This window comes from Cydia pomonella, chromosome 19 (assembly GCF_033807575.1).
Source record: "Cydia pomonella isolate Wapato2018A chromosome 19, ilCydPomo1, whole genome shotgun sequence".
In the NCBI taxonomy this organism is placed as follows: domain Eukaryota; kingdom Metazoa; phylum Arthropoda; class Insecta; order Lepidoptera; family Tortricidae; genus Cydia; species Cydia pomonella.
In genome coordinates this window covers 3,904,445-3,927,677 of record NC_084721.1, presented here as the reverse complement: position 1 = coordinate 3,927,677, position 23,233 = coordinate 3,904,445, and the positions used below count along the sequence as shown (strand labels likewise).

The following is a 23,233-nucleotide window of genomic DNA, read 5'->3' as shown; positions in this document are numbered from 1 at the left end:
CTAGGCCAGACTGGTAGGGCTGATCGTCGTCGGTAAGATTTTTAATCATATTTTGAAATCGGAAATCTGCCGCTGGACACCCTGTAAGTACTTTTTCTTTTTCTCTTTATTAGGGTAAACAAACAGCCACTACAAGTAATACTTACAAAACGAATTACTATATTGTTTACAATATGTGTGGCCCACAGCGATTACCACTAATTAATATAATGAATATTAATTCAGAGCCAAAGCTAATCACCGACAGTCTTAAGGACTCTTGGTGTCAACAACAACATAGAATGTTTGGTTATGTATTTGCCTTACTTTGACAGTTTTCTAGGGGTGACAATAACAGTAATATGCATACCTCTCATGGACGTTCTTTTGTATGATTTTTCTGGGCGCCGTACCCCACGGGCAAGTCACGCCGTTTCCTGGCAGCCGTTTGAAATCGAACTGACAGCAAATCTATAAGAAACAATCAATTTAAGTAGTACATTTAAAAAAGGCAATATTAATTGGAATAACAGATTAACTAATTCATACATATATTTTAGAGAAATAAAACGAATGATAAATGAATTAAATCAACACACACATGACACAAGTAAACATTTTATGAAGATAAAATGCTTACAGGATTTTATATAAAATCGTGATATAAAAGAGAGCTTTTTCGTCGTGTGCCGTATTTATGCAACACTTTTTCTACGAGTCATCTAAAATAAATAAATATTTATAGGACATTATTACACAAATTGACTAAGTCCCATAGTAAGCTCAATAAGGCTTGTGTTGAGGGTACTTAGACATCGATATATATAATATATAAATATTTATAAATACTTAAATACATAGAAAACACCCATGACTCAGGAACAAATATCCATGCTCATCACACGAACAAATGCCCTTACCAGGATTTGAACCCGGGACCATCAGCTTCGTAGGCAGGGTCACTACCCACTAGGCCAAACCGGTCGTCAAAAACTTACTACTACTTAGTACTTTTTTTTACTATAAAACCTAAATAATGAATGACAATTGGTAAGCATCTCAGTAGACAAAATGTAGTACAAAGACATAAACGCGCGTTAAATGTTCAATTCAATTCAATTCAAATATACTTTATTCATGTAGGCCTAGCAACAAGCACTTATGAATAGTAAGACAGTATTACATATAATTATCTTAATCTAATTATCAGAGCAATTTATTGATGTTGTAAATATTATTCCATATATAATACTAATGAATATAATTCATAGATCAAATTGAATACTAAAACTTTCACAAAATACAGTCATACAAAAAAAAATTTATAAAAAATACTTGTCTAGATTGTTTCTAGAATAAATTCTAAATGTCAAACAAATATAATAAAAACAACAAAGGAAATACATGCATTGGAATATCCATTTCATCATCATTATTCAAATATAATAAATAATTAATCATTTCGAATCACAATTAATCCCACGTTGTTTTATCATTCATGTAGTCTTGTGTGGTATAATAAGCTTTAGAAATAAATTTACGCTTTACATGATTCTTAAATTTATTAATTGGTAACTCAGTAATATGGTTTGGAAGTTGATTATAAAATCTCACACAATTACCCATGAATGATTTTTTAATTTTATGGAGCCGAGTGAAGGGCACGGCGAGCTTATGTTTATTTCTAGTATTAATATTATGAATGTCACAATTTTTCTTAAAATCGGCAATATTTTTATGCACATACAGAATATTCTCATAAATGTATTGACAGTGCACTGTCATGATGTCAATTTCCTTAAATTTATCTCTCAGTGAGTCTCTATGGTTCATTTTATATATTGCTCGAATAGCCCTCTTCTGCAGAACAAAAATGGTATTTATCTCTGAAGCACCACCCCACAGTAAAATACCATATGACATAATGCTATGGAAGTAACTAAAATATACTAATCGAGCTGTTTTGACATCAGTTAACTGACGGATTTTGCTTACTGCAAAAGCTGCAGAACTCAGTCTATTCGAAAGAGTAGCAATATGGGGACCCCACTGGAGTTTAGAATCTAAAGTTATACCAAGAAAAACTGTACTATCAACTAGTTCCAATTCCTCATCCTTCACAATGACACTTGTTTGTACATGCCTTACATTACTAGTGACAAACTTAATACATTTAGTCTTATTCTCATTTAACAATAAATTATTAACATTGAACCAATTTACTACTTTAGAAATAGCATCGTTTACATCATTGTAAGCTTGTTGCTGTCGTTTGACTTTGAAAATAAGTGAAGTGTCGTCTGCAAACAATACTATATCATGGTGGGTCTTTACAAGGAATGGCAAGTCATTTATGTAGATAAGGAACAGGAAAGGTCCCAATATTGACCCCTGTGGTACACCCATAGAGACCGATGACCCCGGTGATCGCTGTCCATTCACATCGACCCTTTGTATTCTACCATTTAAGTAGGACTTAAGTAAATCCAGTGCCGCTCCTCTAACTCCATAATAGTGTAGTTTCCTGATTAATGTTTCATGACAAACGCAGTCGAAGGCCTTAGACAAATCACAGAAGATACCTATAGCATCTCGTGACTCCTCCCAGGCATCGAAGATATGCTTAATTAGCTCAACACCAGCATCGGTTGTCGAGCGACCCCGTGTAAAACCAAACTGCTTATTATGCATTAAATTATTGACGTTAAAATGTCGTACTAATTGAGAAGGAATTAATTTTTCAAAAATCTTACTGAACGTTGGTAGCACAGATATCGGTCTAAAGTTAGTGGGGTCAGAGTTGCTACCCGATTTAAATAAAGGAGTTATTTTACTATGTTTCATTAAATCAGGAAACTCGCCGCAATCAACACTGTTGTTAAATATAATTACTAAGTCAGGCGCTATAATTTCTACTAAGGATTTGACAGCATGGACAGAGACTCCCCAGAGGTCATTCGTTTTTTTGACATTAACCGAATTAAACGCCTTTACTACATCAGAGGTACAAACACGTTCAAAATGAAAATCTCCACAACACTCTGGAGCGTTATCTTTTAATAGAGTAACAGCAGATGAGGGTGATGAATTTAAATCCTTAGTTGTGAAAACTGGTACGTCAGTGAAAAAAATTTCAAATTCTGTAGCTACTTCTAAATTGGAATCTATAATTTTGTTATCAATATTTAGTTTAAAATCATTCTTTCTGTGTTTCGAGCGACCAGTCTCCACATTGATTACTTTCCAGGTTGCTTTAATAATGTTGGTACTATTTTTTATTCTTTGACTTAGATAATTTCGCTTAGCTATATGACAATCTATTTTAAACTTTTTCGAATATTGCTTGACATGTTCTTTAAATTCATCACTCGTGTTAAACCGCCGTTCCTCATACAAGGCATACAGTGCACGTCTTCGTTGATGTAAGTCCGCAGTAGCCCACTCACTAAAAACTGATGCACCACTAACTACGACCGATTTTGAAGTAAATATCGCATTATAATGATCCATAAAAGTGTGAAAGAATGAATTATACATACTATTTGGACCCATATCGGAAGACAAAAAGGGTAGCGCCTGAACTAAACTTTGCTTCATTCTTTCTACGCGGTCCGAGGTTACTGGTACAAAAGTTATTGGTTTTCTCAAAGTATTTTTCTTTAATGTCTCAAATACCATTAATTGACCTAAGTGGTCTGATTCTAAATTACTGATAACTTTTTTAGTAATAGGAACAATATCAGTGAAAATATTATCTATACAGGTTGCACTAGTAGCAGTCACTCTAGTAGGCTCCATAAACATGTGGTTGAGATTACCAGATTTGAATAGATTCAACAATCTACAAGACATTGTTGAATTTTCCAAAATATTTACATTAAAGTCGCCGCATATAAATAATTTCTTACTAGAAGATGATATTTTAAGTAGCACAGAATCCATTACACTTTCAAATATTTCAAAATTACTTAATGGCGGCCTATACACACAGACAACAATAAATTGCTCCAATTCTACTGCACTTAGTTCTATAGTCCGTTCAACAGACATGGATACAATATCCTTACGTTCCTTAAATTTTAACTGACTATTTAATATAATTAACGACCCACCATGTATGGAACTAATTCTGGTGAACGAACTTCCCATGAATATGCTCATGAAATAATTGTCTTTTCTATAAGAGCGCGGCGTTACATGATTGGTCAAATTCTTAATAGATGACTACAGCGTACCGAAATAAATCTTATAGTTGAGTTGGGAGCCGATACATGAAAACTAAGCAATTATAGTTTGGTATACAAAATCTTAATTCAACCATTACAGTCGACTAGCAGAAAAAATATATACTACGACGTGGCGTAATGTGCTGCAATTCTCAAGGTTCATTACAATAAAAAAATAGAATACCTTGGGATCTGGTCCGCACGAATGAGGAACGTCGTAGGAGTAGAACGGCATCATGTGAGTAAACATATCCGTCTTGCCGACACCATCTGAAAAGAGTACAATGTTTTATTCACTACATCAGTTCTGTTCACACCTCATAAAATACCTAACTTAAGAATTATCAAGTCCTTTTATAATTCATTTTCTTGAGCCGAAAAAAAGGGGTTAGAATGGAACCCTTTCTATTATCTACTGATCATCACAAAATTGCATCTTAATGTTAAACTTTAAGGTATTAAGTATAGTGGTTTTTTTTAACTATGAAGTACTGTCCGTAGGAAATAAGAAGACTGCTTTGTTTCTTGTAAAAAATGTATTGCGTTATAGCAATTTGAAATAGAGGTGGATATTGTCAAAGAAAATTTTGTAGCCACAGTAAATTTACTGCCATCTTTCGTCACATGATTTAAACTATTAGAACGCTATTTGACTTTGATCCTTATTCTTCGCAATCTAATAGATCAAAGGCCAAAGGTATGGCAGAATCGTTTCGAGCGATGGCGCCATAACCTCTAGGTTGTGCCCGGTAAGATGGCGCCACTTCTTGATATTTAACAAATTTAACACATATCAGTGAAAGAATAAGGATCAAAGTCAAATGGCGTTCTAAAAGTTTTAATAATGTGTCGAAAAATGGCAGTAAATTTACGTGGCTGCAAAATTTTCCTTGAACAATAGACCTCTATTTCAAATTCTCTTTGGTTATAGTTTAAGAGTCTATTACTTTCAAGGACTTCTAGTACTAAATATTACTACTTACACGAGATAAAGATTTTAACAGTAGTTGCTGCTAACCGATGATGGATTTTTACGATTTAAAATTTATTTAGATGTTTCTTCTAAAATGATTGCATGACTCACCCCACAACTGTCTCCACTTAAACTCCAACTGCCTATTCAGCGCCAACTCCTTCTTCACTCTATAATGCACTCTCTGTATGATAGAATTCTCAAATCCAGCCAACTTGAGCAAATATGGTTGTGAGCTCGAATATCCAAACGGGTCTATAGACCAGGCGTTCCTGGGCGTGTAGTTAAGGTTGTCGAGCAACCATTGGTGGCCCGTGGTGAGCTGCTGAATGATGGACAGCCAATGGGAGTTTGCCTCGTCGTTCATCACCCAGCCACCGGTTACGATCTCGATTTGGCCGGATTTTAGGAGACTGGAAGAGAAATATTGAATTTTATTCTGAAGCAGCTATGAATATCATAGTGGTGCGTACACATTTTTCAATTGTATGGTTTTCCAGTTATTATTATACAAAACTAAAGACAAAACCATTACAAAGAATACAATTTGATAAGCCGCTAAGATTGCCAAATTAATATCGTTTTCATGTTCCATTGAAGTTTGATTTTCCTTGAGTTTTTTAAAAATAGCAATATACATTACATGAAATTCGTTTAGTTTGACGTCAAATAACTTTGTCTATCGGCGGAATCATCTTTTCCTCGCATCTCGCGTGCGTTTTACTATATACGGCCGCGCTTGTCTGCACGAGTTACCGCCAGCAGCCGCGGCGGCCGACTGTCGCCCCGCCGCCCGCACACTTTTCTTTTATTTATTTATTTTATTTTATTTTCCTTTTGTAACGATTCGAAATGTTTTCTGAAAATGCTACATATTTGTATGATTTGATGTACATATATATTTTTGAATCAAATTTCTATAAAAAAAGAGTACTGAGTGTATGTAATTGCATGAATTCTATAGTAATTTAAATCGTATTTTTTCTTATTTAATGCATATTAATTATAACATGTAATGTTTTGAAAAGATATTTCCCGCCGAGATTTTTTCCGGGCCCATATTGGGATACCCTCCTCCAGTTGAGAGGGGATTAAACTACGTCCACAAGAGGTATGGGCATTGTGAATGTCGTCTCGCTTTGTGTGGTAGGTCACAGCACAGCGGATTTCTTTAAATAAATAAATATTATAGGACATTATTACACAAATTGACTAAGTCCCACAGTAAGCTCAATAAGGCTTGTGTTGAGGGTACTTAGACAACGATATATATAATATATAAATATTTATAAATACTTAAATACATAGAAAACACCCATGACTCAGGAACAAATATCCATGCTCATCACACGAATAAATGCCCTTACCAGGATTTGAACCCGGGACCATCAGCTTCGTTGGCAGGGTCACTACCCACTAGGCCAAACCGGTCCACTACGGTACGCGGTCGGTTTCCAGATCTAGAGCAGAGCCCAACTGGGGAAGTAGTATGTTCCTGCCCGTGAGTAAGGTTGCCGGAGCTCAACGAGGGGTGGGAGGGTTGTTAGGGTCGGCAACGCGCATGTAACTCCCCTGGAGTTTCAGGCGTACATAGGCTACGGAGACTGCTTACCATCAGGCGGGCCGTATGCTTGTTTGCCACCGACGTAGTATAAATAAAATCTTCTCGGGTCAGAGACGGGTTAGAGCAGGTGTAGCTTTATTTGACGTGAATAATAAACTTAAATCTTTATTCTTTATCATGCCACCCCCGCTGTCACCCGTCCCCCGCGAACCACGGGAGGGTCTCGTTCGAATTTACCACGCTATAGCTAATGTTGCCGGGGCGTCGGTATTAATTAATTCAGAAAATCTTTCGAGTCTACTATTACCGTGTTTACAGAATATCCTGAATATATCTCACCCCCTAAATATATCCTTCTCCTTGTCCGAGGCGTCGTTGTCCCACCACAGCGCCAGGAAGCTGGTCTCCGCCCAGATGAACTTGCGGCCGACGCCGGCCGCCATTTTTTCCACCATGTTGGTGAATATCGCGCGGGTCTGCGTCTTGTAATAGTTCTCGAAGGTTTTCAACCATCCTGAGAATTAAAAAAAAATCTTCTAATTAAACTCAAACTTGCGTTTTTATAGCAGGTTGTTGACCAAGGGATGAAGGCTCCCATTTCGGCCTAGGTAGTTTGAGGCTTAGTACGCAATGAGAGCGCCAATAGTCCGAGACTGAAATGATGCCTTTCACTAAAGTTAAAATTAAATTAAATTAAACATTTTACCATTGTAAATTGAACCGTAAACCGTAACGGATGGCTACAGTTTACGATTCAATTTATAATGGTTAATGGCCAATAATGGTTAATTGTATTAACGTTTCGGACAACACTGCTACCCATTAAGCTAGGCCGTTAAAATTACCTGGATCGTTGTGTGAGTGCGGCACGATGAACACTTTGAGCTTATTCTTCTGGCTCCATTGCTTGTCGTCGTATTCGATCTTCCAGCCCTGCTTCCACACGCCGCCGTCCTCGTTGTCGAATATTATTCTATCGTACATTGATAACATCTGAAACAAGAAGTCAGCAAAATGTATTACACATTCTGGTAAACAAGTTTTTATAGATTAAGAGTCCCCGGCAACCTCGGCCGAATTTCACCTTCCCATACAAAAAAAAAATCGTTCTCATTTTAAAACTACGTGTTGGATTTTAATGAAACTTCTAATTTATATAGTTTATATAGCTCCAGTTTATAAAACATACGAAATATAGCAAAACAACGTTTGTATTAAAACCTTAAATTAACTGTTTTTTTTTTTACTATGGTATCTGAAGCTACATAAACTAATTACAGGACTAGATATACATTATTCTATTGTAAGTACAAAGTTTCGAAGCAATCTAGGTAGTCGTTTTAAAATGAGAGCGTAAGTACGTTTGTATGGAGAACCGAGCTTGCTGGGGATCCTTAAACAATTTTCACTAGACTTATATTAGTTATATTGACCGGGATATGGACCGTGGTAACCTTTTTGTATCGGGAGCTCGAAAACAATACAAAAGGTAATCACGGTCCATATCCCGGTCAATATGTCTAGTGAAACTAACCGTGAATCATTCAAAATTGTTACTTAATTTTCTGTTATATATTACGCGTCTTCGTAAACCTTATTATAAATGTGTGAAGGTTCATATTAAACTGTATCCGTGCGCGTCTCTGGCTGTCTTTGGCGGCCTAAGTGTTAAGTAAAGACTTCTCCTAACGATCTTGATGAGGAGAAAAGTTGTTTGTACGATGCCATGAATTTTAAGGATACCTGGTCCTGGTGCTGCAAGTACTGTTATTAGGGAATTGCAATCGGCTTTCGTTACTTACAATCAGACAGATTACCAGCTAATTTTCTTAATGAAACAAACAAACGATGGGCAGTATAAACTAGGAAGCGCAAAACCACTTCAATTTGTCTCAAAATCAACCAATGTGTAGGCACATAGGACGTGACAAAATAAACCGGAAATTAATTGAATAATTGATATCGCCAGTGGCATGTAAAATAAAAATATTTAATGACTCACGTTTTCTTGATAAACACACAAAAAACCCACAATATCAATATACTTGTGATACTATCATCATGAATGACCCGGTTATGGACACGTGTATGAAACTATTTTAACAATCACGCACTCCAAATCCGAGTGTATGATTATGATTATCATACCTGTACATCCGTTTTTGGCGTGACATGCATCTGAATGGGGCAGGCAGACTCATTCAACTTCGGCCTCAACTTAGGAGGCTCAGCAACCACTGCCTTAAACTCCTTCTCTCTACCATCCTTTCCAGAATGTTTCGGCACTTGTAGTTCGTTTCTGCTATGCTTCGGTACTTGTAGTACATTCTCCTGCGGGGCAACATGGTGGCCGAGTTCCGGATGCTCCCCGATTTGGTCGATGGCTGATTTGATTTCACCAACTACTGCGTGGTGCTGGTTCAATTCGTCCTCTATGTGGCGGAGTTTAGATTCAAACATTGTCCATTTACTCTAAAATAATAAGAGGTTGAGTTAAGCAAGAATCTGTGTCATTTTTTTTGTCCAAAAATCACCCATTATTATGAATTCACAATTACTGGTATAACAACATAAATTAACTCTATATTAGTGCTTGTGCATTTTACAACTTTTACTTAGCCTTAGGCAAATAATTCCTAAAATAGTCAGAGGGTATTTTGTAGTAATCAGTGACGGAATAAAGTCCCCACCAATACAATAGGGTTATTATTTATTATAATTATTCGGAACTGATAGGGGACAATGGGGTAGTAACGGCGTTTGGAGTGACCATTAATTATAGGTATTTTTCAGCAGTATTAAATACGAGACACAAACGAGACCGGAAAAATACGGGACGCGATTCTTAAATACGGTGAGAGTCCAGTATATACGGGACGTATAGCAACCCTACCTGTAGGGGATAGCAGTGGATATTGTTGAAATCTAGATTCCATGAAGAATTGATGACGAACAAAACTGGCTCTTACTGTCTTGATAATAAGCCACTTAGAGCCATTACAAAAAGCCTAATTAAAATTGGCAAATTGAAACTTTTCAAATACAATCTAATTCAACATAAAATACAAATAAATTAGATTTCAAAAATTACTGAAAGCAAACTAGTGTAAGTTAGTGTGTACAAACAATGATTTCAAGATAATTTTCATACATCAAATGCAAAAAATAGAATAGAATAAAATAGAAATATATTTATTGTAAAAAACCTTCTACATCTACCGGCACTGGTCTTCTGTGGAGCCCCGGGCTGGAGGAATACAGTTATTTTAGTTGAAGTATTAAAATAGGCCTTTGTATGGCATGAAATAACAACACATGTCGCTCAAAACACTGTTCCTATTGCCCCTATTGGCACCATTAGGAAAATCATTATAACCTAATGCCGCCCAATGAACATTAGGACAGTGATTCCCAAAGTTGACTGAGCTCCAACCCACCTAACAAAAACTACCCAATTTGGGACCCACATCTTGGATGTATTGAATAGGGAGCATAAAATATTATTAGTTACTCTTAGATTCCCTAGTAAGGAACTACCTACTTAATGCTGTCTTATTTATTTATGCTGCTGATTAATTTGTTATCATTTCATGTACAATTGGCGGTCAAGAATCACTAGCGTTTGCTGTAAACAAGTTATCAGATTTTAGCAAAAGCCAAGCCCCTAAGCCCTGGCTTTACTAACTCTACACCTTGTTTAAAAACTATGGCTTAGCTCAGTTGTCATGTTGTTTTATGTTTCAGGGCCCACTCAAATTTCGCTCGCGACCCTCCAATGGGTCACAACCCATAGTTTGGGAATTGCTGCATTAGGATGTACACTCCTATTCAATGAAATGTCAACTTTCATTAAAAAAAAAAAACAAGGTATCATCTCATTTGTCTCGCAAAATTTTCGAAGAAATGAATTTCAACCTAATTAAATATACAACTAGATTCAAACTTCCTTAGCTAGAATTTTATAATTATGGTGGGCAGTGCAAGGACAAAAAGAATGAATAGCAAACTTACATCATCAAGTTCCTGCATAGCTGGCTTGATGCTAGGTAGCTTGAAGCTCAAATCCGTCACCACATACAGGATGAAGATGAAGGCCATGATGCATGTCGCCCAGAACACAGTTGACAGCCGCCTGATACTCATGATGAACAATTTACTGTACTATACACCTAAAAACATATAAATTTATATAATTGGGTGTAATTTGGAGTGCTTTTCTAAATTGTCTCATATTAGCTCGGAGTCTTGCTTGTCTATATTTAGAACCTAATTGATAGGGGCCAAACTGACAAAAATATAATTATGACAGTTTTACTAATACATAGCATGTATTATGTTCATTGTAACTGGGGCAAAGCTAAAAGAAGGGTCCCATAATAATTACTGTCTGTCAAATCAAACCACAGTGTAAACTCCATATAAGAATAAGAATAATATATTTATTTCAAGAATTTGGCATTACAAGAGCAGCAGTACATTGATCCCCACACTAGGCTCAGCCTGTAACTGCCTTAAAGCATTAAGTCCGCCATTTGTACCTTCATGTATTGTGCAATAAATATTAAATAAATAAATAAATAAAAATAATCTCAGAGAAGTATCGAAATGGTGCGGTTCTTATTTTAACAGAATACATTATTGTTAAAGCTAAATCAATATAAGATTTTTTTATTATATGACTCACTATCAAACTAAGTACAAAGACAGTTAAAAAGGTCTCAGTAAGTTGTATGTATTATTATTGTGGTTTGTGGGCCTTTGAATGCCACGTCGACCAGGCATTGGTCTATTGTGACAGCCCTTTAAAGTTCATTACTGATGCCCGTTGAATCCAGGAAATTCCAGATTCTTTGGGCCGTAATGTTCTGTACCTCATAGGGTTGCAATACGTGCCGCCCTAGGTGGGTACTTCTTTTTGACATTAGTGGTCCACAGGAGCAGAGAATGTGCATTGCAGTCTCCTCTGACTCATGGCAGAACCTGCATGTCGCGTCTTGTTTCTTTCCGATTTGAAACATGTGTTTGTTCAATTTACAGTGTCCAGTCAAAATTCTGGTCACCGCGCAGACTTTGTGTCTTTTGAGCCCTAGAAGCTCCCTAGCATTTTTGCTGTTGAACCCTTTGATTAGAGCTTTCGAGTGTTCTTGTCCTTTTACGAACTTCCACCAATCGTTTGCCCTTATTTTTTCTAAATTGCTGAGCAGTGAATATGCATCCCGTTTTGTGATTCCACAGAACGGTTCTGGGCCGACCAGGGGTGTGTCTGCGCCCTTTCTAGCAAGTTCGTCCGCTTCTTCGTTTCCGTTAATGTCGGAGTGCCCTGGTACCCATCTAAGTGTGACTTTGTTGGAGTTTGCCAGTGCATTGAGGTTTGTTTTACAGTTCTGGACTAGTTTTGAGTTTGACTCAAGGGATTCTAGTGCCAGCAGAGCAGCCTGGCTGTCTGAGTTGATGTAGATATGTTGGTGTCGTAGGTTTTTATCCAGGTTAATCTCCGCACATTTGTTGATGGCGTAGACTTCAGCCTGGAAGATTGAGGCCTGTGTGCCCATGCTGACGCTGGCTCTGAGCTTAGGTCTCTCACCATAGATCCCACATCCTACATCAATGCCTTTCTTGGAACCATCCGTGTACCAAATATGGCTTCCCTCTTCGACGAACATTTGGTTGTTGGTCCATTTGTCTCTAGGAGGTATTTCTACTGTGTACAGTTTATTAAACTGACATTCAGTGTGCGTGTCATCGGTGGGCATGCTAAGGGTTCTATTTGCAAAAACCCAGGCCTTTAGTTTGGTTAATGCTTGAGAGCGCCATTTTGGCCTGTTTAGCGTGCATATTCTGTAGACGCACTGCTTAGCCTCCTTTTGCACCTGCAAGTGGAGTGGTATAATATCCAGCAGTGCGTCTAGGGCCGCCCCCGGTGTCGAGGAGAAGGCGCCTGTTGCTGTTAAACATGCCGTTCGCTGCAGGCTGTTTAGAGTTTCTATTGCCGTCTTTTGGTTGGTTTTGTTACACCAGACTGCGGAGGCGTAGGTAATTATGGGCCTCACAACCGCTGTGTATAACCACATAGCAATTTTGGGTCTTATGCCCCATCTTGCTCCTGCCATTCGACAGCATGACCACATGGCCATTTTCGCTTTTTGTATAATATTTCTTAGGTGAGGGTTCCAAGTTAACTTTTGGTCGAAAGTGACCCCTAGGTACTTGACCTCGTCTGAGAATGGTATTATTTGTCCATTAAGTCTTGGTTCTGTGAGCTTTTCGAGCTTTCGTTTCCTTGTGAATGGTACTATTACAGTCTTGCTCGGATTAATGGACAAGTCATTTTCTCTACACCATTTGAATATTGTGTTTAGAGCTCCTTGCATTAGGTTTGATATTGTGTGGAGGCAAGGGCCTTTGATGATGACTACAAGGTCGTCGGCATATCCTTGTGTGTCATAGTCTTGGCCTGACATAATTGCAAGAAGTTGGTCCACTGCCAGGGTCCATAATAGAGGGGAAAGAACGCCTCCTTGTGGGCACCCTTTTGTGGTATAAAATTCATGCTCTATAGTATTGAGGGTCAGAGTGGCTACTCTGTTCGAGAGCATGCTATGTACCCATCTGGTGGTGGTTTCGTCAACACCCTTTGATTTCATACCATTAAGTATGGTCTCTGTGGGTGTATTGTCGAAAGCACCCTCTACATCAAGGAACGCACATAGAGCGGTTTGCTTGTCCTCTAGGGTTTTCTGCACCTTGTCAACCAGGTCAAGTAGGGCAGTCTCCGTAGATTTTCCCTTTTGGTAAGCATGTTGGTTTACACTTAGTGGTCTTTCCACCAGGTATTGGGCTCTAATGTGCTGATCGATGATTCTTTCCATCGTTTTGAGTAAAAACGATGTTAGACTAATAGGTCTGAAGGATTTAGGCTGTGAGTAGTCCTTCTTCCCTGCTTTTGGTATAAATCGTACCTTGACCCGAGTCCATTTATCTGGTATAATTCCCCACGCGAAACTTGCTCGGAATATTCTGGCCAGATGCGGGAGGAGGAGGTCCTGTCCTTGCTGTAGAAGCGCCGGAAACACTCCATCTTTTCCCGCTGATTTAAATGGTTGAAATTTTTTTAAAGCCAGTTAATTTTGTTTGGTCTAAAGATGTTGGTTGCCAAATTCCAGTCGATATTGCGTGCGAAGTTGTATGTAAGTGAAAGTGTTTATGTGAGGGTATGTGTGTATGTATGTATGAATATGTGCGTGTGAATAACTACGTATAATATAACGTCATATAGGGAGTACTCCCTATAATATCGAAATTTGGGTCAAAATTCTTTTCGTTGTGTTGTTTTTTGTCCCCAAATTATGTGAAGGAGTGTAGGTTTTTGTGTGAGATGAAATTTAGTTTTTAATTTTTCTCATGGTAAATGTAATCTACAACTAAAAAGACATGCAATAGTACTCATCTCTTTTTATTTTTTTTCATAGAATACAGAAATATGAGCATGACAGAGCGGTCCAAAACAAGACACTGAAAAGAATTTGCTGTAGTTGCTTTACTTCTATATTAATTTCTCTCTATATAACGAAAACTCTCTATAGCGTCAAAAAACGTCCGGTTCCTTGAGTGTGAATATATAGAGTTTATTTACACTGTATTAATTGTTTGTCCTTCCATCATTATGACAGATCTGTTCGTTAGAAAGAGACAAATTTTACAAAGGTTTGCAAGAGGATTTTATGAATTAGGGGGTTAACTTCTGAAACCAGACATTAACATTATTAACATTAACATTAGTTGTGTGATGAGCACAGTTTTTTTTTAGTTTATATATAGTTATGATTATGATATATGTTCCTGAGTCATGGGTTTTTTTTATGTATTCGAGTTTGTCTGAGTACAATAATAATAATAATAAAATTCTTTATTGCACACTACAAAGAAAGACAGAAATTGAGAAAATGTATAAATTGGTAGGTAACAACAGGCCGACTTATCGTTAAACAGCGATCTCTTCCAGACAACCTTCAGATAGTGAGATGGCGAATGAAGCGAAGTTAACAGGTGGTGCAAAATAAAGAAAAAAGTAGATAATACAATATAATACATATACTACACAAATAAAGTATACAATCTGTATAAGAATGTCCTATATTTATTTATTTATTAACAATTAAATTTAAGACATTATAACTAACTTCCAACTTAACTACATAAAATTAAAATTAAAAAAATATAGAGAAAAATAAGTTAGATAATATACTTTATTGAAAAAATGACCTTCCAATTTTACCAATATGTCCTTGACCCACTAGATTTCTTATTTCTCATAATTACAGTAATATAGAAACGTGTCATCCGCTACACAGATCATATTTAACTATGAAACAGCTACAAAATAAACTACTGCATTTTCGTACATGTCATTTCAATAATATTTACAGTATAAATTACATTCTGCTCGTAACTGGTGCATATTTGAATGCATTGTTGACACTCCCACCGACTAAAGGACACGCCGGCACGAAATTATTTACGCTTTTCGAACCAATAACATATAAACAATAACGCGACTTTAGTATTGATTTTACACGATTGTAGTGACATTTTAAGACCTGTAGAGAAACGGATTATCGCAAGAACGACACGAACGTAAATCGTTCAATTACAGTTTGTTATTACAACTGATAACAAGCGGCTGGAACGACTAAAGTTTAAAATTAATGAACACCACGAAAACTTACTCTTTGATTATTATATGATCTGTACACTTAACTGCAAAGACACATTTACATTTTAAAGGCTTAGTATTAACGAGATTTACACCTTAAATATTCTTATTTCATTGCAATAAAAATAAAGCAAGAATCGAGCCAAATAATCTATCGTCCACTCGACACAACACTGTCAGTGTCATTTTGAAGTTTCCCAGAGACAAATATATTTTGACGTATAATGCTTTTATTACTTTAAAGCCTTCCTGTCACTTACTATATTTATATGTGCAAAATGGATGTCACGCCAACTGTTGTGGATTTACCTATGGTCCGATGGCAGGAAGGATGTCATAATAAATAGAGTCAAACCAAGATAAGTTAGCAGCAATTTTGGCAGCCCAGAGAGTGCAAGTGTTATTTAAAATAACACTTAATAGTTATTTTTTAAATAACTTATTTTTAATGTCAAACATCTATGAAAGTATGACGTTTATTTAAAACTTGCACAGGCTCGGCTATCAAAATCGCTGCCAACTTATCTTGGTCTCACTCTAGTAATAAAGGACCAATTACATCCACACTTCCCGATACCCGACATGCCTTTTTGGCAATTAGACAAAGTATTAATTACATTTCTAATATTGTTAACGATGTGCTGATATTCCGTGAGACGGAAAGCGATTATCAGGCCCGATATCGGAAGTGTGAATGTAGTTGGCACTTAAGCCTTTACGGCCTGAAAACCCGACCTTACTAAAAGTTGCCATCTAGATCCTTGGTACAATGCCTCAAGGGCCTATTTTAGATATAAGCTAGTTATAGTAATCATCTGTATATATCCATTATGTATATTGTTATTGTCGATGATTTTAATTTAAGGGGAAATTCGAATTGCAACAAATAATGATAGGAAAATACTTTACGTTTGTTGATTAAACTGTGTAGGTTTGAACAATATAGAGCACAAATTATAATTTAAAATAGATTTAGACTATATTGGACACGTTTTAATAAATATGAAATTGTCGTGCAAAACGATATCAAAACGCACTGTGCTTTGTTATCGATTTTGATTCAAACGTCAAATCAAATTGTTTGTAAAAAATGGCGTCGAAGGAGTCTCTTGACGTGAGTACTGAATATTTCTTAGTTTTTTCCTTATTTTCTTTCCATAATTATCTTGAATGTTGATGCATTTTACGCAATGTGATGTGTATTGTAAGATGACTTTTTTCTAGGACTTTTATATCTCTTTTATAATGTATCTTAATAGAAAAGGCCACGCCCTGGTAGATGTCCAGTTGGAATTGAATTATTTGACTATTATCACACAAAGATTGAATTATCTGACGTTAAACAGATAGATCATTTAACAACGCACCAGTATGACACATATTTTTGTCGAAATCAGCGACTTTATAGTTGATTTTAATTCATAAAGAAGGCATTATAATATGGACGGCCGGTATTTGAATTTAACTTATTCGAATAATACGTAACTTTTAAATATGCCTCTTTCACTCTTTAAGTTCAATCAGCTGACTGGCTTCTCGAAGAACTTTAATCGTAAACTAGAAATATGACCAAATGAAGCATTAAAAATTAACTTTAATATAAAGAACTACACTATTTTACTAGCTACATAAAGAAGAATTTTCAAATGTTGTGATCACATTCCATTTCTTATCAGAATTTATGAAAAATGCCTTATTATATAGGTACCCTATAGTATTACCTGCTGCAGAGGGCAAAATATTTAATTAAAATTTTGCACAAACAAGCCATACAATTTCTGTATTGTGTTTAAACAATAAGCAGTTTGTTAGTTCAATCTATATCATACACAGGGTGCATTAGTACATTGTTGGCAAGGGATGGATAGTAGGGCATCTTCTGATGAGGTACCAAGGCAAAAAAAAGGTCTAAGTCAGAAAAAGCCTGTTCCCATTGAGAAATACATAGTACTTTTCTTCACAATCTCAGCACAAGAATTTCATTTTTGTCTGCTGTATCCATGCTGGGGTGCTGTATTGTCGACGCTGGGATACATTTTGGGCACTTTGTGTCTTCGATTTATAAACAAAATGTGATCATTTCTGATGATGTTTGAGAATAATAATATTCTAAACCAACTGTACAATTCCTAATTTCTTTACATGTTGTTTAACCCAGACACAATGAAATATATTTATTGAAAGTTGTCTATTATTACTAAGGTTTATCAGATTATGATCATCTAAAAAAGGCTAGTAAGAAGCAGAGGTTGGTTGAGGACCTTGGACCCAAAGTTTGAAGGCTCTGTTCTCTGCTCTTAGCTAGTAACTTTATTAATATCAACATCATAAAACTGACTAGGCTTTGACAATCAGTTTGGCATGGGCAGTAGTGGCCCTGCCCATGAAGCTGATGGGTTCAAATACCATTGATTTTATTTAGGTTTTTCTGATTTGCAGATATTTGTTTCTTAGTCTTAGGTGTTATGTAATTAACTAATTGTATATTATAATATTTAAAATAATATTTTGCCAATTTGTGTAAGGATGTCCTGTAATATTTATTTAATATCTGGGTGACGAAAAAAATATTAAAACTCTAAAATGCGCGTTTTCCCAGAGACAGGACCTAAATAGGTCGATTTTGCGTTTCCGTAAACTCCCTTATAGCAAATTTTATTTAAATCATTAGAGCCGTTTTCAAGATGCCCGAAATATATAAATATATATACAAGAATTGCTTGATTAAGAGGGAAGTATACCACATGATTGTCAATACAAAAGGAGAAAACGTTTTTCCTCTTCTAAACATTTTCCTTTCTCCATGATTTTTTAGTATGTTATTGACATAATAAAAAATTAGGTTTATAGGTTTTCCTATTTTTCAAAATTTGCTAAACAAATAAAAAATTACACCTAGAATATATCATGCTGATGCAATCGACAATGAAATCTTAACAAATCACTTTGAGATTTGTTAAGATTTAGTTAGTGGAAAACGTTTTCTCCCGAAATGGAATTTCATAGAAAAATAACTTCTGACTTAAAACATGAAGAGGTCATTTTTGTCAGTTTCAGAATTATAATTAATGATAATCTGACTATCATTACATTATGACTTTCAATAATTATGTTAAACAAAGGGATCCGATAAAAAGTATATTGACTATCTGTCATGAATCCACGAACTCTGCTTGGTTACTGTTGAATAGAACAGGCTCTTGAAGCCTTGTTTCTATAGTTATAACTAGAGCATACAATTGGGATAAATGCTAAAATGAGAAAAATAAAGAGAGACCTAGTGTAGTTTTTTTTACATAATAAAAAGTAGTCCATCTTCAAACAAAGATATATGCAAATTGCAAAAATAAACAAGATAATGCTACTAGGAGAACTTGGATTATCCCAGATTATTAGACACAAGCAGTCATAGCCTCTGAGATTTGTACATCATGCTATTGGCTTTCTTTTATAACTACAGTCAGATCACAAGCTTTGTATGTTTGACGTAACTAAGAAGGTATGCCAATGTCAGATTTACTTACAACCAAATTAAACAGTTGCTTAGGCCTTACATCTACGCCCCACAGTCTCAGGATTTTTTAAAATGTAAAATTGCAAGCAAGTCAAGGGCTCTTTTACAAGTCAATACAATTCACATTCAGTGACATGAAAATACATAGCAACATTTATAAATACAACAGCCAATACCTGGGTAAACATTACATTATAATAATATTAATAATCTTAAAATAATTAATTACTACAATACAACAGAGATGTATAGTCTCTAAGGTCAATAATACATTCAATCTGGAGATGTAAAAGGTCCCGAATGTCAATTTGATGGATGATAGAGTGATGGTCTAGAAATGCTTAAGGCATCCAATTTATGCTATGTGTTTTGCACAGAGCGCCGGCCTGTGAGGGTCTCCTACAATTCCCCAGATCTCGTGTGTCGGCAAAGTTTTGAAAAGCCAACCGCAGCCAAACTCTTATAGACTAAGTGTAAGGAAAAGTTACGCGCGTGTAAACTCATAAAAACCAAATGTTAGGGAAATGTAACGCGCGTGTAAGCTCGTAACGCCGAAACGGCCGTATAGTCGCAGAAAAATACGCTAGTCTGAAACCTCTCTTATTCCTTAATTTTAACCAAGGCCATTATTATTGCCAAAGCATTTCAATACTTTTTATTTTTGCCTAAGGGCAGTGAAATCTAAAGACTTGACCTCTGATGGAATTGTTCTCGTAAGATGTGGATTTGATCTAGTATTGAAAGATGTCTTTACGGGTTGTTTGGGTGTCTTGAAGAGCCGCAATTGCAGCAGAGACCCCCGGGCTAGACTCTGGTCGGAAGACCCTAGCGCAGCCTTGCGCCGTGTTTAGCGCGGTTCGATAACGGGCGGGCCAATTGAGCACATCCGCATTTGTGTCAAAGGACAGAGCTCCAAGAACCGCTCATCGCCGTCAAGGTTAGCACGGCATCCGCGGCAACTGAGACGTTTAGGACTTTGTAGGCAACGGGATTCGTTTCTATATACGGTGGTTCTGTTTCCAAGGGTCCCCTGCAAATTGTTAGGTATATTTTTTGAAATTTTTAGTGCTATCAATTGTGATCAGTGAATCAATTTCCGCGACCGTACAAAACACTTCGGTCTTGCAAATTGGTTAAATGCGTTTTTCTCTGAGTCCTTTTGAAATAGATACCTATAATTTGGAACAGTTATAGTAACTACCACTACTAACACTGCGAATAACTCTGATACCCCGGATATAGATCTCAATCAATTTATCCGTACAGTCACCTGCAATAATATGTTACTCTTCGAAGACCACAATAATTGTGACACGCTCTTCTGGCTCTATAAATAAGATCGAGTCAGATATTTTTGCGGCCTTCGTTGTACAACATATTAGCGCAGGTGAAGGTGACTGTACTGCTAAGAAAATACCACCATAAGACGGGCGACTTTATAAAGAATTTTCTATAATAAGAATGATTCTTCTTCAATTTCCTTAAGATAATTTTTTTTGTATGTTACCTACAAATTCAATATTAGGTCAGTCGAAATTCGGCTGTTTGAAAATATGTACCTAAACCAAATTGCAAACTTTAGATATAATTGCGAAGACCGATTTTAGCCAGTTTTCTTTACCAATAGGTATTGAAGTCTTAAACTTTACCTAAGTTGACACACGCACTAGAACTACCAAGGTACTAATGTCTGTACAAATAATGTAAAAATAATACTAACGTACGTAACTATATAACGGGTCACAAAACCCTCCATTTGCAAACGTAAGGTCAGATATGATTCGAATTGATGAATATAGTCACTAGTCACACTGGCAATGGATGAATGGTACGTCCTCGCCCATCCCAACATTGTGGGTCTACATTATGCATGGATTTAATGAATGGCGCTCGCTGAATAACCTCCTCATTTTTCAGTCGTTAGTGTGGATGTACAAAGGAATTCTGTATCCACATATACTTGCGCGTTTCTAAAGCGCTTGCTCAGTTTCTGTTGAAAAGTTTCCTTATTTTTCGCATAATTAAACAAATTCTTTAAAAAAAGGCCAACATAAACTTGCTAATTTTTATAGCAACCCAACTTTGAGAGTATCTCCAGCTAGCAAAGACGACTACTACTTGCTTAGTTGGTATAAGTCCTGTGTTTCTGATGTCAAGTAATAAACTTATGACTAATAAGCTTATGGCGGAGGTGTGATGTAACTCTGGAAGATAGGGTACCTTCATTATATACTATGATTAAGAAAGGGGATTAAGAGATAATATCCCCATTAGTGTAATATACTTACTCTTCTATGTTGAATGGGGTGCGAAACATCTAGAGTTGCAAATGCAACAAGCAAGCAAAGAAAAAGAAAATATAATCGTAGTCTTTAATCGCTGCCAACTTTTCTATACAATTCTTTTTTTAACCTCCGTTTAAACTTTTTCAGGCGCGTCTAGTGCATAAGCGCACCTGGTCCAACGGACATTACACGAGTTGGTTAAAAGCTTCCCTAATTTTCCGAACCAATTAACCGCCCTAAATATCCGAATTTCCGTCGTAATGACGGACATGACACAACAATAGTTAATCCGCGCGTCAATTTCGGACTCCGGCCGCGTGTGAAATTCCTCAAATTAGGATACGTGAAGCCATGAGTGAAATGGGCGCGGGGAATGGAGCCCTTTTAGGATATTATGTGAATACGTTTGCAAGGCTGGTGGAAGACCATTCATTTTAGCGAAGTCACTAAGACATAGTGAATGACCGCATCTCTATACAAACGTAGTCCGCGTTTCCCCTATCCTCCTTGGATATTGACGTTTTTGTGCTCACTAGTTGGCGCCACTGTAGATGTAAGTCCAGAAAAATAGTACTCGCGATTCTGCTATGCTTATGAAAAAAAATAGTTCTAATATACACAAAGGTTTTTTAACGTGTAAATTTGCCGTGTTTCAACTTGAATATTTGGACTCATTGGACGTCATTATACCTTAAGGGAAAAGGATCCAATGCTACGTTTCGCAACTGATCACGGCTTGGCAAAACAAGTAGAAAACACTTACAATCACGAATACCTTGATGTTCAGATCGAAAAAATAATAGTAAAGCCCAATCTTTCAACAAAAAATAATATTTTATACGAAAATCGAACGACTCGTATTTCGTATGAGTTATGTCTTGAGGTCGCCACTGGCATAAATCTATAAAAAAGGTTAAGGTTGCCGTCAACGAAATTGATGAGTAGTCTCCTGTAGAGATCTAGCATATAAATAAACCAATACTTATCTAGAGAAGGTCACTTGTCTTGGACAAATTGCATTGGATTTATCGCTGCAAACCCTTCATCGCGGCGCGAAGGTGACAAAGTACCAGACTATATATCTCGGTGGCGAGCGTCTGACAGATGGTCTGCACGGACTAGACTGAGGCATGCGAGTAAAGCAACGTGATAGAGCAACAGCTTCAAATCATGCTGTAAGAGAAAAGTACTACTATCGAGCGTATGCATGCTTTTTTTCTGGCCTGCCCAGTGGGACCCAATGGGGGCTAAGTATTAGTGACTTAGGCAGATACAAAAAATAAAAGACTACTAAGCAGCAAGTTCTTACAAAAGATAAATCCTTGCACTTAATTTGTTGTTGGCATAGTAATCGGTCAGAAGTTAAGAACATCATCATCTTCCTCGCGTTGTCCCGGCATTGTTGCCACGGCTCATGGGAGCCTGGGGTCCGCTTGGCAACTAAACCCAATAATTGGCATAGGCACTAGTTTTTACGAAAGCAACTGTCATCTGACCTTCCAACCCAGAGGGTAAACTAGGTCTTATTGAAATTAGTCTGTTTTACTTGCGATGTTTTCTTTCACCGAAAAGCGACTGGTAAATATCAAATGATATTTCGTAGGTACAGAAGTCCCAAAAAACTCATTGGTGCGAGCTGAGGTTTGAATCGCCGACCTCCGGATTGAAAGTTGCACGTCTTACCACGAGGTCACCAGTGCTTTTCGAATATTACTAACATTGCCGCCCTCCTGCTGATCCACCTCTGATGTCCTTCCGTTGTCTACGTGAGGGCGTGCTAATCTTCTTCGTAAGTCTTTGTGTGATGGAAGTGTTAGCACTTATAAATCAGAATTTAAGATTAGTTCTTTAACAAAGAAACATAAGATGCCTTACGGGACTTAGACTTTGACAGAAAGTTGACCCCCTCTGTGTCATCAGAAAAGAAAATTAATAGGTATACAGATTCTGCACTCCGCAATAATCTTACAGTAAGACAC

The 23,233-nt window shown here is 36.8% G+C and overlaps 2 protein-coding genes across 2 annotated transcripts in view; one reads left to right on the top strand and one right to left on the bottom strand.

Annotated features, from left to right (window-relative positions):
- The window catches only part of LOC133528623 (alpha-mannosidase 2), a 32,337-nt gene extending 16,153 nt beyond the window's left edge, over window positions 1-16,184 (bottom strand). The window contains exons 1-8 of the mRNA XM_061866070.1: window positions 15,469-16,184; window positions 10,754-10,911; window positions 8,891-9,214; window positions 7,588-7,735; window positions 7,082-7,256; window positions 5,290-5,591; window positions 4,390-4,475; window positions 350-450 (exon numbers count right to left, since the gene is read on the bottom strand). Coding sequence (XP_061722054.1) covers window positions 350-450; window positions 4,390-4,475; window positions 5,290-5,591; window positions 7,082-7,256; window positions 7,588-7,735; window positions 8,891-9,214; window positions 10,754-10,885 — 1,268 coding nt within the window. The 5' untranslated portion in view covers window positions 10,886-10,911; window positions 15,469-16,184. The remainder of the gene's footprint in view (window positions 1-349; window positions 451-4,389; window positions 4,476-5,289; window positions 5,592-7,081; window positions 7,257-7,587; window positions 7,736-8,890; window positions 9,215-10,753; window positions 10,912-15,468) is intronic.
- A 332-nt stretch (window positions 16,185-16,516) lies between these two features.
- Window positions 16,517-23,233, top strand: part of LOC133528277 (sodium/potassium-transporting ATPase subunit alpha) — an 81,027-nt gene continuing 74,310 nt past the window's right edge. The window contains exon 1 of the mRNA XM_061865596.1: window positions 16,517-16,569. Coding sequence (XP_061721580.1) covers window positions 16,546-16,569 — 24 coding nt within the window. The 5' untranslated portion in view covers window positions 16,517-16,545. The remainder of the gene's footprint in view (window positions 16,570-23,233) is intronic.